Below are 12,783 nucleotides of genomic sequence, written 5' to 3' on the forward strand. Positions count from 1 at the left end.
TCGCCGCGCAGCACTCTGGGATGGGGCTACTGGGCTCCTTCTGCGCCTGTGCAGCCAGAGCCCCGCCTCCTCATTTGGGTTCTCGAGACTCCCGGGAAGCTGTTTGGGAAGCTCGGGGGTCGGCTGGGAAAGTAGAGGGAGCGCAGCTGGGGCGGGAGGACAGCGTTTGTGCCCGGAAGCGGGAGAGGAAGCGGGAAGTTCGTGGGATCCCCGACCCCAGCGTCAGTGGGTGCGACCGGGCGGGCCCTCGGCCTTCCCGGCCCGTGGAGAGGGACTTCGGCCGCTGGCTCCCGGGGCGGCTGAGGCTGAGCACTGGTCCGGAGCAGGTGCCGGGTGCGGGCCGCGGTGTGCGGGACGGGAGCCTGGCGCGAGCGGCGGCGGGAGGAGAAAGCGCATTTGTAACGCGGGCGACAACGTGCCCGAAATCCCCGGACGGTGGGTCTGCATCGAGACCCCGAGCTCTGGAGCTGGAAAAACCCGGGTAAGTTCCAGCTCTGGCAACTGGAAGCCGAGGCGAATGCAGGGACCTGGATGAGAATCAGGTTTCTCATCTGAGAGTGAGGGTATTAATAATGATTGCTTCATGGCATTGGTTTAAAGCTCTAAGTCATCACCTGTAAAGCAAACAGCCGACTGTAGGCTACTAAGCCATGAGCGACTGCTGCTGTTATATTTAGAAGATACTTTGTTCCATTCATTGGGTGCCTATGTATACCTCACAACCACATCTGCATTAAATATAACAACTGAGGCTCAAGTCACAAGCTAGCAGTGAGGGAGCTGGGTTTCAAAGGCAGGTGTGATTTATTTCCCGTTTCAGGCGCTAATATCACACCTGCCTAAAACCAGCATTGCAGCCTTCACAGCACTTAGCAGAATGGCATGTCCCCAAATACTCAGGGAGTGGATGTAGATGGAATCTTACCATGTGTCAAATGTAGTCTGGATTTCTGGTGTGTCTTCAGATCTCTTGGGTCAGACAGGTTCCTGGCCCCTTCTGCATTGTCAGGGTGTCTCTCTTTTAAGTCTGATGTAAAGAATTCTAAGAGTCAGATTTTTGCCACCAGCATGGTTTCTCAGGTCAGGTCCGTCCCAGGCTCCTTGAACAGAGCAGCCCTTGCGAGGTGGGAAGCAGGGGTCTCTGTGAACAGTTTTACCTGGAAGAGAACGCCTCTAAGACCTAGACCTCCCTCCCGAGCTTCAGAGCAGAGGCAGAAGAGTCCACAGAGGATCAGATCCTAGATGTGTATGGTCAGAAGCAGTTCTTGATCCTCCTTCCCAGAATGAGCCAGACTTGGTGAAGCCTCCAGAAGCCACCACAGAATGGGTGACAGTGGGTGGTTTGGGCCAGCTTTGAGAAGAGCAAAATGAGCTAGGTGGTGGCCAGGGACAGGCTGCTCAGGAAAGGCCACATCATTGCTTAGGTCTGAGGGTAGGGGTAACTGGAGATTCTGTCCCCAGATCCCAAAGTAGCCCCCAGTCCTTTCGTTCTCCACTCTTTCAGATGCCATACTGCTGTTAACACATGTGACACTGGAGACTTTGTCCCTACCTCATAGAATCCCAGCATGATGATACATGAAGGGTCTTCCGTGGTTATCTACTTCTGATTCTTTTGAAAGCTTTAAAGACATTGGGCATGAAAGGTTCAGTGAGTTTCCGGGGATCCCTCGTTTGTGGCAGAGCCAGGAGGAAAACAGTTCCGTGCATTCTTTCACAGGTGAGTCACCAAAAACATCTTATCCAAAGGGCCTTTTGAGAAATACATCCCAGTTAAAACATCTAAAACTCTTTGCCTTAAAGTATCTCATCTCTTTTACAAGACTTTCTGTGGATTGTCTATACCAAGGGTAAACAATATTACTAAGAAAAATAGTTAAATGATGCACACTGAATATTTTTCAGCTAAGTTAATTTTGTGTTTTGGAGGCAGAGTCTCATCCTATTGTCCAGGCAGGAGTGTAGTGGCACAAACACGGCTCACTGCAGCCTCTACCTCCTGGGCTCAAGTGATCCTCCTGCCTCAGCCTCCCAAGGAGCAGGGACCACAGGCGCATGCCACCACACCTGGCTAATTTTTTAAGTTTTTATTTTCTGTAGAGACAGGGTCATGCCATGTTGCCCAGGTTGGTCTTGAACTCCTGAGCTCAAGCTATCCACCCTCTTTGGCCTCCTGAAGTGCTGGGGTTACAGGCATGAACCACAGTACCTGCTAGGTTAATTTTAATGAAAGAATAGTGTCTTACCCTGTGGTGTACTTTAATTCAACTAATCCTGTATTGTCTTTATTTGTGTGTGTGTGTGTGTGTGTGTGTTAGAATCACATGTGCATTGTTAAATCAATTGGGAAAAGTTTATGTTCACTCAATAAAAAATAGCAGTTTAAGCCCCATAACTATTTCAGAGTTGTCGTAGACAATGCCACCTCTATGTGGTGCTTCTCATGCCTTTTCAAGGCCTGAAGGGCCCTGTTACCGTAGGAAGGCTGCTCCCCAACTGGGTTGCTGAGATTTGGGGAGGCGAATCTAGGAGCTGTGAGGTAGGCCAGACCGTGTGACATCCTCTTTCTTTCCCCCCAGCTGAGGCTTTACAGTTCTCTATACTCTCCCAAGATCCACAGAAAATGAACACATTTCAGGTAAGCTCTTTATTCATTCCCAACTTTGTATTGTAATGGATTTATGAGGTTTAGATAGGCCCTTGCATTAAATGGAAAAGGAGAACTAGATCAAGTAAATCTTGAGGGAAAATATATACAGTTTTACCACGAACTCTGTTTGCTGTCAGCTTTGTCAGGGTTAGTAGGTTCCCTCCAGTTACCAGTTTGCCAAGATGTCATGTTATGAATGCACATGAATTATATTAAATACTTTTTGTGTATCAGAATAAATCTATAGCTGTGTCCTTTAATTAATCTGTAAATACTGTGAATAATATAATGGATTTTCTAAAAGTAACTTGAATTCCTGTATAGACCCTAGTTGCTAATGAGTGTAGTAAGTTGCTTCTTACGTGTTTTCCTAGCACTTTATGGTAATAATTTAGGATTTTTATTTCTGTGTTCACAAATTGGATTAAACTATACTTTCCTGTTTCCCTGTTCAGTTAGGGTATCATGGTTGTCTCATGAAAGGAAATGGGGCACTTTTTCTTGTTTCTTCTTTTCTAATAATTTAGGAAAATGAGAACATTGTGTTATATGTAGATTTTATGAAACTCACCTATGAATTTGGACCTTGCAAAGACTTTTTGTGTGAGGATTTTGATTATTGAATAAATGTATTAGTTCATTAGTCAGCTTCTTATAAGCTTATACTGGATTTGTACTTTTTCAATATAATTTTTGTCATTACGTTTTCATAGAAAATTGTAATCATTTACTTTTTATTTTCTTATTTTTTTAGATTTAGTAAATGTTTATTGTTGGTTAACCATTATCAAACAAGATTTTTCTTTGTCAGTATGCATTAAGTTATAGATGTACAGAGAGACAAGGTATAAACCAAGAGAAAAATAAAATGAGATACTAAGATATTTTATTTTAGAAACCACCTTGCATACACAAATTATAAAAATTTATAATTTTCACCCTGCTTTACCATCCTTGTGCTAATATACTTTGACACTGAAGATGCAACTTGCCTACTTACTTAGCACTTTACTTAGATATATTTATTAAGATGCAAAAGTTTTCATAATATTGTATGTTTACTAAAACTGGAAAGAGTTTCAATTTTAATACAAAATGTATTTGAAATTTTCGACTAAGATTCTGAACATTTTACTTTTACATTTTATTTTACGTATTTTACTACCCAGGGTCTAAAAGAAGTCAAGACTTCTTTCATTTTAACTAAAATGAAAGAGCAAGACTAAAATAATAATAATAAGTGCTGTCTTTTCTTTATACTTAAAAACGTTTCTTTAAAATGTTTTATTTCAATAGCTTTTGGGATACAAGTGGTTTCTTGTTACATGGATGAATTATATAGTGGTGAATTCTGAGATTTTAGTGCACCTGTGGTCTGACAAGTAGTGTACATTGTGCCTTACAGGTAGTTTTTTATCCCTAGCACCTTTCCCTAGCCTCCCACCCTCCCCTTCTTGGTCTCTAAAGTCCATTATGTCACTGTATGCCTTTGCATACTCATAACTTAGCTCCCACTTATAAGTGAGAACATACGGTTTGGTTTTCTACTCCTGTGATACTTAGAATAACAGCCTCCAGCTCCATCCAAGTTGCTGCAAAAGACATTATTTCATTCCTTTTTATGGCTGAGTAGTATTCCATGGTGTATAGGCACCACGTTTTCTTTATCCACTCAGTTGATGGGCACTTAGGTTGGTTCCACATCTTTGCAATTGTGAATTGTGCTGCTACAAACATGTGTGCTGGTTTCTTTTTCATTTATGATGACTTCTTTTCCTTTGGGTAGATACCCAGTAGTGGGATTGCTAGATCGAATGGTAGATCTACTTTTAGTTCCTTAAGGAATCTCCATACTTTTTCCATAGAGGTTGTCCTAATTTTCATTCCTACCAGCAGTGTATAAGCATTCTCTTTTCTTCACATCCATGCAAATATCCACTGTGTTTTGACAGTGTGTTTTGCAGGAGTAAAGTGGTATCTCATGGTGGTTTCAATTTGCATTTCCCTGATGATTAGCGATGTTAAGCATTTTTTTCATGTGTTTATTGGACATTTGTATATCTTCTTTTGAGAAATGACAATTCATGTCCTTTGTCCACTTTTTTATGGGATTTTTTTTCTTGCTGGTTTATTTGAGTTCCTTGTAAATTCTGGATACTTTGTCAGATGTCTAGTTTGTAAATATTTTCTCCCATTCTGTGGGTTGGCTGTTTACTCTGGTAATTATTTCTTTTGCTGTGTAGAAGCTTTTTAGTTTAATTAGGTCCAGTTAATTTATCTTTGTTTTTGTTGCGTTTGCTTTTGGGGTATTAGTCATGAGTTCTTGGCCTAGGCTGATGTCTAGAAGAGTTTTTCAAATGTTGTCTTCTAGAATTTCTATGGTTTCAGGTCACAGATTTAAGTCTTTGATCCATCTTGAGTTGATATTTGTATAAAGTGAGAGATAGGGATCCAGTTTCATTATTCTACATGTGGCTTGCCACTTTTACCAGCACCATTTATTAAATAAGACAGAAGTCCCTAATCCACGGGGCCACTGACTGGTACCAGTCTGTGGTCTGTTAGGAATGGAACGGCACAGCAGGAGGTAAGCAGCAGGCTAGTAAGTATTACCACCTGAGCTCTACCTCCTGTCAGATCAGCAGCATCAGATTCTCATAGGAGAGGGAACCCTATTGTGAACTGCACATGCAAGGGATCTAGACTGGGTGCTTCTTATGAGAATCTAACTAATGCCTGATGATCTGAAGTGGATCAGTTTAATCTTGAAACCATCCCCACCCCACCACCTCTGGTCCATGGAAAAATTGTCTTCCAGGAAACCAGTCCCTGGTGCCAAAAAGGTTGGGGATTGCTGAAATAGGATGTCCATTCCCCTGTTTATGTTTTTGTATGCTTTGTCGAAGATCAGTTGTTGACTGTGCATATTTGGCTTTATTTCTGGGTTCTCTATTCTGTTCCATTGGTCTGTGTGCCTGCCTTTATACCAGTACCACACTGTTTTGGAAATTATAGCCTTGTAGTATAATTTGAAGTCTGGTATTGTGGTGCCTCCAGATTTGTTCTTTTTGCTCAGGATTGCTTTGATTATTCTGGCTCTTTTTTATTCTGTATGAATTTTAGGATTTTTTTTCTAATTATGTAAAAGATGTTGGTATTTTGATGAGAATTGCATTGAACCTGTAGATTGCTTTGGTCAGAATGGTCATTTTCACAATATTGATTCTTCCAATCCGTGAGCATGGGATGTGTTCCATTTGTTTGTGTCACCTGTGATTTCTTTCAGCAGTGTTATGTAGTTCATGTAGAGATCTTTCACCTCCTTGGTTAAGTATATTATTAGGTTGTTTTTTGTTGTTTTGTTTTTGCAGCTGTTGTAAAAGAAATTGAGTTCTTGATTTGATTCTTAGCTTGGTTGTTGTTGGTATAGCATTGCTACTGATTTGTCTACATTGATTTTGTATCCTGAGACTTTACCGAATTCATTTATCAAATCTAGGAGTCTTTTGGAGGAGTCTTGGATTTTCTAGGTATATGATCATATCATCTACAAAGAGCAGTAGTTTGACTTTTCCTTTTCCAATTTGGATGCCCTTTATTTCTTTCTCTTGACTAATTGCTCTGGCTAGGACTTCCAGAACTATGTTGAACAGGAGTGGTGAAAGCAGGCATCCTTGTCTTGTTTCTGTTCTCAGGGGGAGTACTTTCAACTTTCCCCATTCAATATGGTGTTGGCTGTGGACTTGTCACATATGGCTTTTATTATTTTGAGGTAAGTCCCCTCTATGCCTAGTTTGAGAGCTTTTATAAAGGTACACGAGATTTTGTCAAATGCTTTTTCTGCATCTACTGAGATGATTATATGATTTTTGTTTTTAGTTATGTTTACGTGATGTATCACATTTATTTACTTGCATATGTTAAACCATCCCTGCATCCCTGAGGTGAAACCTACCTAATCATGATGTGCTTTTTGATGTGCTATTATATTCAGTTAGCTAGTGTTTTGTTGAGGATTTTCGCATCTATGTTCATCAGGGATATTGGTCTGTTGTTTCCTTTTTTGTTGTTGTGTCCTTTCCTGGTTTTGGTATCAGGGTGATACTGGCTTCATAGAATGATTTAGGGAGGATTCCCTCTTTTGCAATCTTGTGGAATAGTTTCTGCAGGATTGGGACCAGTTCTTCTTTAAATATCTGGTAGAATTCAGCTTTGAATCCATCTGGTCCCAGGCTTTTTGTTGTTGTTGGCAATTTTCAAATTTTTAAATTACTGATTTAATCTCTCTACTTGTAGTCTATTCAGAGTTTCAATTTCTTCCTGATTTAATCTAGGAGTGTTGTATGTTTGCAATAATTTATCCATTTCCTCCAGGTTTTCTAGTTTGTGCACATAAAGGTGTTCATAGTAGTCTTGAAAGATCTCTTGTATTTCTGTGATGTCGGTTGTAATGTTTCCAGTTTCATTTCTAATTGAACTTATTTGGATCTTCTTTCTTTTCTTGGCCAATCTAGCTGAAGGTCTATCAGTTTTAACTTTTCAGGGAACCAGCTTTTTTGTTTCATTGATATTTTGGGGTTTTTTTGTTTGAATTTCATTTAGTTCTACTTTGATCTTTATTTCTTTTGTCCTGCTAGCTTTGGGTTTAGTTCCTGTTTCTCTGGTGCCTTGAGGTATAACATTAGGTTGTCAATTTGTGCTCTTTCAGGCTTTTTGATATAGGCATTTAACACTATAAACTTTTCTCTTAGCACTGCTTTGCTACATCCCAGAAGTTTTGATAATTTGTGTAATTATCATTCATTGAATTTGTAAATTTCTATCTTGATTTTGTTGTTAACCCAGAAATCATTCAGGAGCAGATTATTTCATTTCCATGTATTTTTATAGTTTTAAAGTTCCTTTTAGAGTTCATCCCTAGTTTTATTCTGCTGTGATCTGAGTAGATACTTGATATGATTTTGATTTTTAAAAATGTATTGAGACTTGTTTTGTGGCCTATTATATGATCTGTCTTTGAGAATGTCCCATGTGCTGATGAGAAGAATGTATATTCTGCAGTTCTTGGAGAGCATTTTGTAAATATCTGTTAAGTTCATTTGTTCTAGTGTATTGTTTAAGTCGACTGTTTCTTTGTTGGCTTTCTCTCTTGATCTGTCTAGTACTGTCGGTGGTCTGTTGAAGTTTCCCACTATTATTGTATTGCTGTCTATCTCATTTCTTAGGTTAGTAGTAATTGTTTTGTGAAACTGGGACCTCCAGTGTTAAGTGCATATAAATTTGGGATTGTAATATCTTCTTGTTGGATTGATCCTTTTATCATTATATGGTGACCTTCTTTGTCTTTTTTTTACGGATTTTCTTGAAGTCTTTTTTGTCTGATATAAGAATAGCTACTCCTGCTTGCTTTTGGTTTCCATTTGCATGGAATATTTTTTTCCTTCCCTTTACCTTGAGTTTATATGAATCCTTCTATGTTTGGTGAGTCTGTTGAAGACAGCAGATATTTGGTTTGTTATTTTTTTTTAAATCTATTTTGCCATTCTGTATCTTTTAAGTGGAGCATTTAGGCCATTTACATTCAATGTTAATATTGAGATGTGAGATACTGTTCTCTTCATCATGTTGCTACCTAGTTTGCTTTTTTCATTGAATTATTGGTTTATAGGTCCTGTGAGTTTTAAGCTTTGAAGAGGTTCTGTTTTGGTGCATATCAAACTCTTGTTTCAAGGTTTAGAGCTCTTTTTAGCATTTCTCATAGTGCTGCTTTGGTAACGACAAATTCCCTCAGCATGTGTTTGTCTGAAATAACTTTATTTCTCCTTCATTGATGAAACTTAGTTTTGCTGGATGCAGAATTCTTAGCTGACAGGTACTCTGTTTAAAGAGGTTGGAGATAGGACCCCCAATCCCTTCTTGCTTGTGAGGTTTCTGCTGAGAAGTCCGCTGTTAGTCTGATAAGTTTTCCTTTATAGGTTACTTGATGCTTTTATCTTAGTGCTCTTAGAATTCTTTCCTTCATGTTGGCTTTAGACAGCCTGATGACTATATGCTTTGGTGAAGATCTTTTTGCAGTGGATTTTCCAAGAGTTCTTTGACCTTCTTGGATTGGGATATGTAAATATCTAGCCAGGTCAGTGAAGTTTTCCTCAGTTATTTCCTCAAATAAGTTTTCTAGACTTTTTGTTTTCTTTTTTCCCTCAGAAACATCAATTCTTAGGTTTGGCCATTTTACATAATTTCATATTTCTTGGAGACTTTGTTCATTTCTTTTTATTCTTTTTTCTGAGCTTTTTGAGCTTTTCGTGTTATGTATCATGCCGCATCTCTGTGTACAGCTGCACGAGATAATAATGAACAGATTTTCATTCCTGTAAAGATTCACTTCCCAGCTGGGCACTGTGGCCCACGCCTGTAATCCCAGCACTTTGGGAGGCCAAGGTGGGCGGATCATGAGGTAAGGAGATCAAGACCATCCTGGCCAACATGGTGAAACCCCATCTCTACTAAAATACAAAAAACTAGGTGTGGTGGCATGCACCTGTAATTCCAGCTATTCGGGAGGCTGAGGCAGGGGAATTGCTTGAACCCGGGAATGCGGAGGTTGCAGTGTGCCGAGATCGCACCATGGGAAATGTATGCAGGAATCCTATTTATAATAATTTTACCTAAAAGGGTACTAAGCTTCCTCAGTATATTAAGTAACAATGTATGTGTATGATTGTAAAATAAATACAAATAAGAGCATGAGAACAAATATTTGTGCTAATTATGCATTTCAAAAGTAAGGCAGAATTAGGGCCATAATAAGAATCCCTTATAGCATTTTGTTTTAAATTCTCAACAGTAAACATAATGAGTTAGTTTCTGAAAACATTTTCCTTTCCTTGATTCTGAACACTCAGATTAATCAGAAATGCGCTGTTACAGGCGTCAGTGTCATTCCAGGACGTGACTGTGGAATTCAGCCAGGAGGAGTGGCAGCACCTGGGCCCTGTTGAGAGGACCCTGTACAGAGATGTGATGCTGGAGAACTACAGCCACCTCGTCTCAGTGGGTGAGCACAGCTTACCATGGGGTTCCCTCCAGAGTGCAGTTCTGTTTCTCCTCTCTTTCTCTCTCTCCATACCAGACCATGTGACTCCCTCTACAGTGCAATTCTGGTTTTCCTTTTTTATATTAGTCAGTTTTATTGAGGTGTATTTAACAGAAAATAAAATTCAGCACCTTTCAGTGTACAAATCAATGAGTTTTGAAAAATGTATACATTGATTACCACAATCCAAATCATGGTTTGGAATATTTTTATCACCCCCAGAAGATTCTTTGTAGCCCTTTGCAGTGAGTCCTCTCCCTCCATCCCTTCCTCCACAACCTCTGGCAACTACTAGTCTGCTTTCTATTGCAATAATTTTGCCTTTTCTCAAATTTCATATAAATGGAATCATAAATTATATACTCCCTTTTGTCTGGCTTTTCTTTAGTATAATGCTTTTGAAATTCATGCACATGTGTGTATAAGTGGTTAATTATTTTATCCTAAGTAGTGCCACTTTGTGGGCATATACTGCAATTTATTATCCTCTATCAGTTGGTCAACATATGGAATTTTTTCCCAGTTGGTGCTTTTCTGAATAAAGCTGCTATGAACTTTCACATGCAAGTCTTTGTGTCAACATATGTTTTCATTTCTCTTGTGTAAGTACCTAGGAGTGAGCTTGCCAGGTCTTTGATAAGTTTATCTGTCTGTAACTTTATGGGAAACTGCCAAATGTTTTCAAACTGGCTCCACAGTTTTTCATTTTCATGAACAGTGTCTGTGAGTTCTCATTACTCTTTGGTTACCATTATTTGGAAAATTTTGCTGTTTTTAACAATTCTAGTTGGGTTTTAATTTGCATTTTCCTGATGACTAACAACATTGAACCTCTTTTTATGTGCTTTTTAGCGATTCATAAATCTTCTTTAAATGAGCAGTCAAATCTTGAGCTCATTTTTGTTTCATTTAGTTTTTAGTATTTTGTTTGTTTAGTTGAAGAAGTTCAGACCTTTATTAGATATATGTTTTACAGACTTTTTCTTGCCATCTCTTGCTTCTCTTTTTAAAGAGAAAATGTTTTCAGTTTTTAATTTTTTGCATATATTTTAAGAAACCTTTTTTATATTGAAATAATTATAGATTTATGGGAATTAGCAAAAATTGTGTCCTCACCTTAGCTTACCCCAAAGGGTACATGTTTTATAACTATAATACAGTATCAACACCAGTAAATAGACACTGGTACAATATGTGTGAATAGCTCTGTGCCATTTTATCACATGTGGAGATTGATGTAACCACCACAGTTACAATTCAGAACTGCTCTGTCACCACAAAGATCTCTTTGGTGCTACTCATTCATAGTCAACACCCATGCCGTCTCTCACATTGTTCCTGATCTCTGCTGACTACTAATCTGCTAGCTCTATAATTTTGTCATTTTGAGACTGTTATATAAGTGGAATCATACAGTATTTGATGTGTTGAGACTGGCTTTTTCACTCAGCGTAATGCTCTTGAGATCCAAGTTGTAGTGTATCCATAGTTCATTCCTTTTATAGCTATGTAGTATTTCACTATATGAATATCATTGTTTAGCTGTTCACCTGTTGAAGGACATTTTGGTTGTTTCCAGTTTGGGGCTATTATAAAGTTGATGCGAACACTCATGTTCAGATTTTTTGTGAACATAAGTTTTTCTGGGATAAGTGCCACGAAGTGTGATTGTTAGATTGTATGGTAAGTTATGTTTTATTCTTTAAGAAAGTGCCAAACTATTTCCCAGAGTTGCTGTACCATTTTGCATTTCCACCAGCAATGTATGAGGGATCCAGTTATTCCCTATCCTTTCTGGTACTAGGCATTGTTGCTATTTTATGTATTAGTGGTTGAACAGGTGTATAGTGATATCTCATAGTGATCCTAATTTGCATTTCCCTAATGGCTACTGATAATCAAATATCTTTTCATGTGTTCACATGCCATCTGTGTACCCTTAGTAAAATGTCTGTTCATGGCTTTTGTCCACTTTTTAATTGGAAGTTTGTGTGTTTTACCATTGACTTTTGAGAATTTAGATAGTCTAGATATGAATTTCTTTGTCAGATGTGTGGTTTGCACATTTTTATACCAGTCTGTAACTTGTCTTTTCATCCTCTTCGTGAGGTGTTTTGTAGAGCATAAGTTTTTAATTTTGATGAAGTCCAGTTTATCAGTTTTGTAAAAATGTCCTATCTAAGAACTCTTCACTAAGTCTTTGGACCAAAGGTTTTCTCCTATTTTTAAAAATTGTGTAATTTACATTTTAATTATGGTGCATTTTGAGTTAATTTTTATATAGGGCATGAAGTGTAAGTTGAGATCTTTTTTTTTTTGTTTTTGCCTATGGATATCCATTTGCTCCATGCAGCACCATTACCCTTCATTGAATAGCTTTTTCACCTGTGTCAAAAATCAGTTGGCTGTACTTGTATGAGACTATTATATTCCCACATTATATTTCTTTTTCAATATTGTTTTAACTATTCTAGTTACTTCACCTTTGCATATACATATTGTAATAATTTCATTATGTTAGAATCTTACTGGGTGTTTGATAGGAATTAAAGCTATAAATTATCAATTTTGTGACAGTTAACATCTTTACTGTTTTGAGTCTTGAGTCTTATAATCCATAAACACAATATATTTCTCCATTTACTTAGATCTTGATTTCTTGCTTCAGTGTTTTGTAGTTTTCAGTATAAAAGTCCTGCACATTATATTTATACCTCAGTGTTTCATTTGGTTGAGTAATTGTTAATGGCATTGTGTTTTAAATTTCTGTTTGCTTATGAAGGTTGCTAGTTTATAGAAATGTAATTGATTTTTGTATGTTTGTTCTTTTATGCTGAGATCTTGCTGAACTTTCTAGGAAGGCCTTTTTGTAGATTCGTAGGCATTTTTTAACATAAGCTATCATGTCATCTATGTATAGGGTCAGTTTACTATCTTCCTTTCTAATCTGTATGCCTTTTATTTCCTTTTCTTGCTGTATTACACTGGATAGGACTTCTAGTACTGTGTAGAATAAGAGTGGTAAGAGTAGTCATCC

The 12,783-nt window shown here is 38.2% G+C and overlaps 1 protein-coding gene across 3 annotated transcripts in view; it reads left to right on the forward strand.

The window, feature by feature from the left end:
• Window positions 1–48: 48 nt before the first annotated feature.
• The window catches only part of ZNF782 (zinc finger protein 782), a 42,406-nt gene continuing 29,671 nt past the window's right edge, over window positions 49–12,783 (forward strand). The window contains exons 1-4 of one of the 3 annotated variants that reach the window (XM_055271770.2): window positions 49–481; window positions 1,505–1,720; window positions 2,580–2,638; window positions 9,581–9,707. In XM_055271770.2, the coding sequence (XP_055127745.1) occupies window positions 1,579–1,720; window positions 2,580–2,638; window positions 9,581–9,707 (328 nt within the window). In that variant the 5' untranslated portion in view covers window positions 49–481; window positions 1,505–1,578. The remainder of the gene's footprint in view (window positions 482–1,504; window positions 1,721–2,579; window positions 2,639–9,580; window positions 9,708–12,783) is intronic. The other 2 variants (XR_010120209.1, XM_055271771.2) reach the window with 2 other exon arrangements.

Source organism: Symphalangus syndactylus, chromosome 3 (genome assembly GCF_028878055.3).
Source record: "Symphalangus syndactylus isolate Jambi chromosome 3, NHGRI_mSymSyn1-v2.1_pri, whole genome shotgun sequence".
Lineage (NCBI taxonomy): Eukaryota > Metazoa > Chordata > Mammalia > Primates > Hylobatidae > Symphalangus > Symphalangus syndactylus.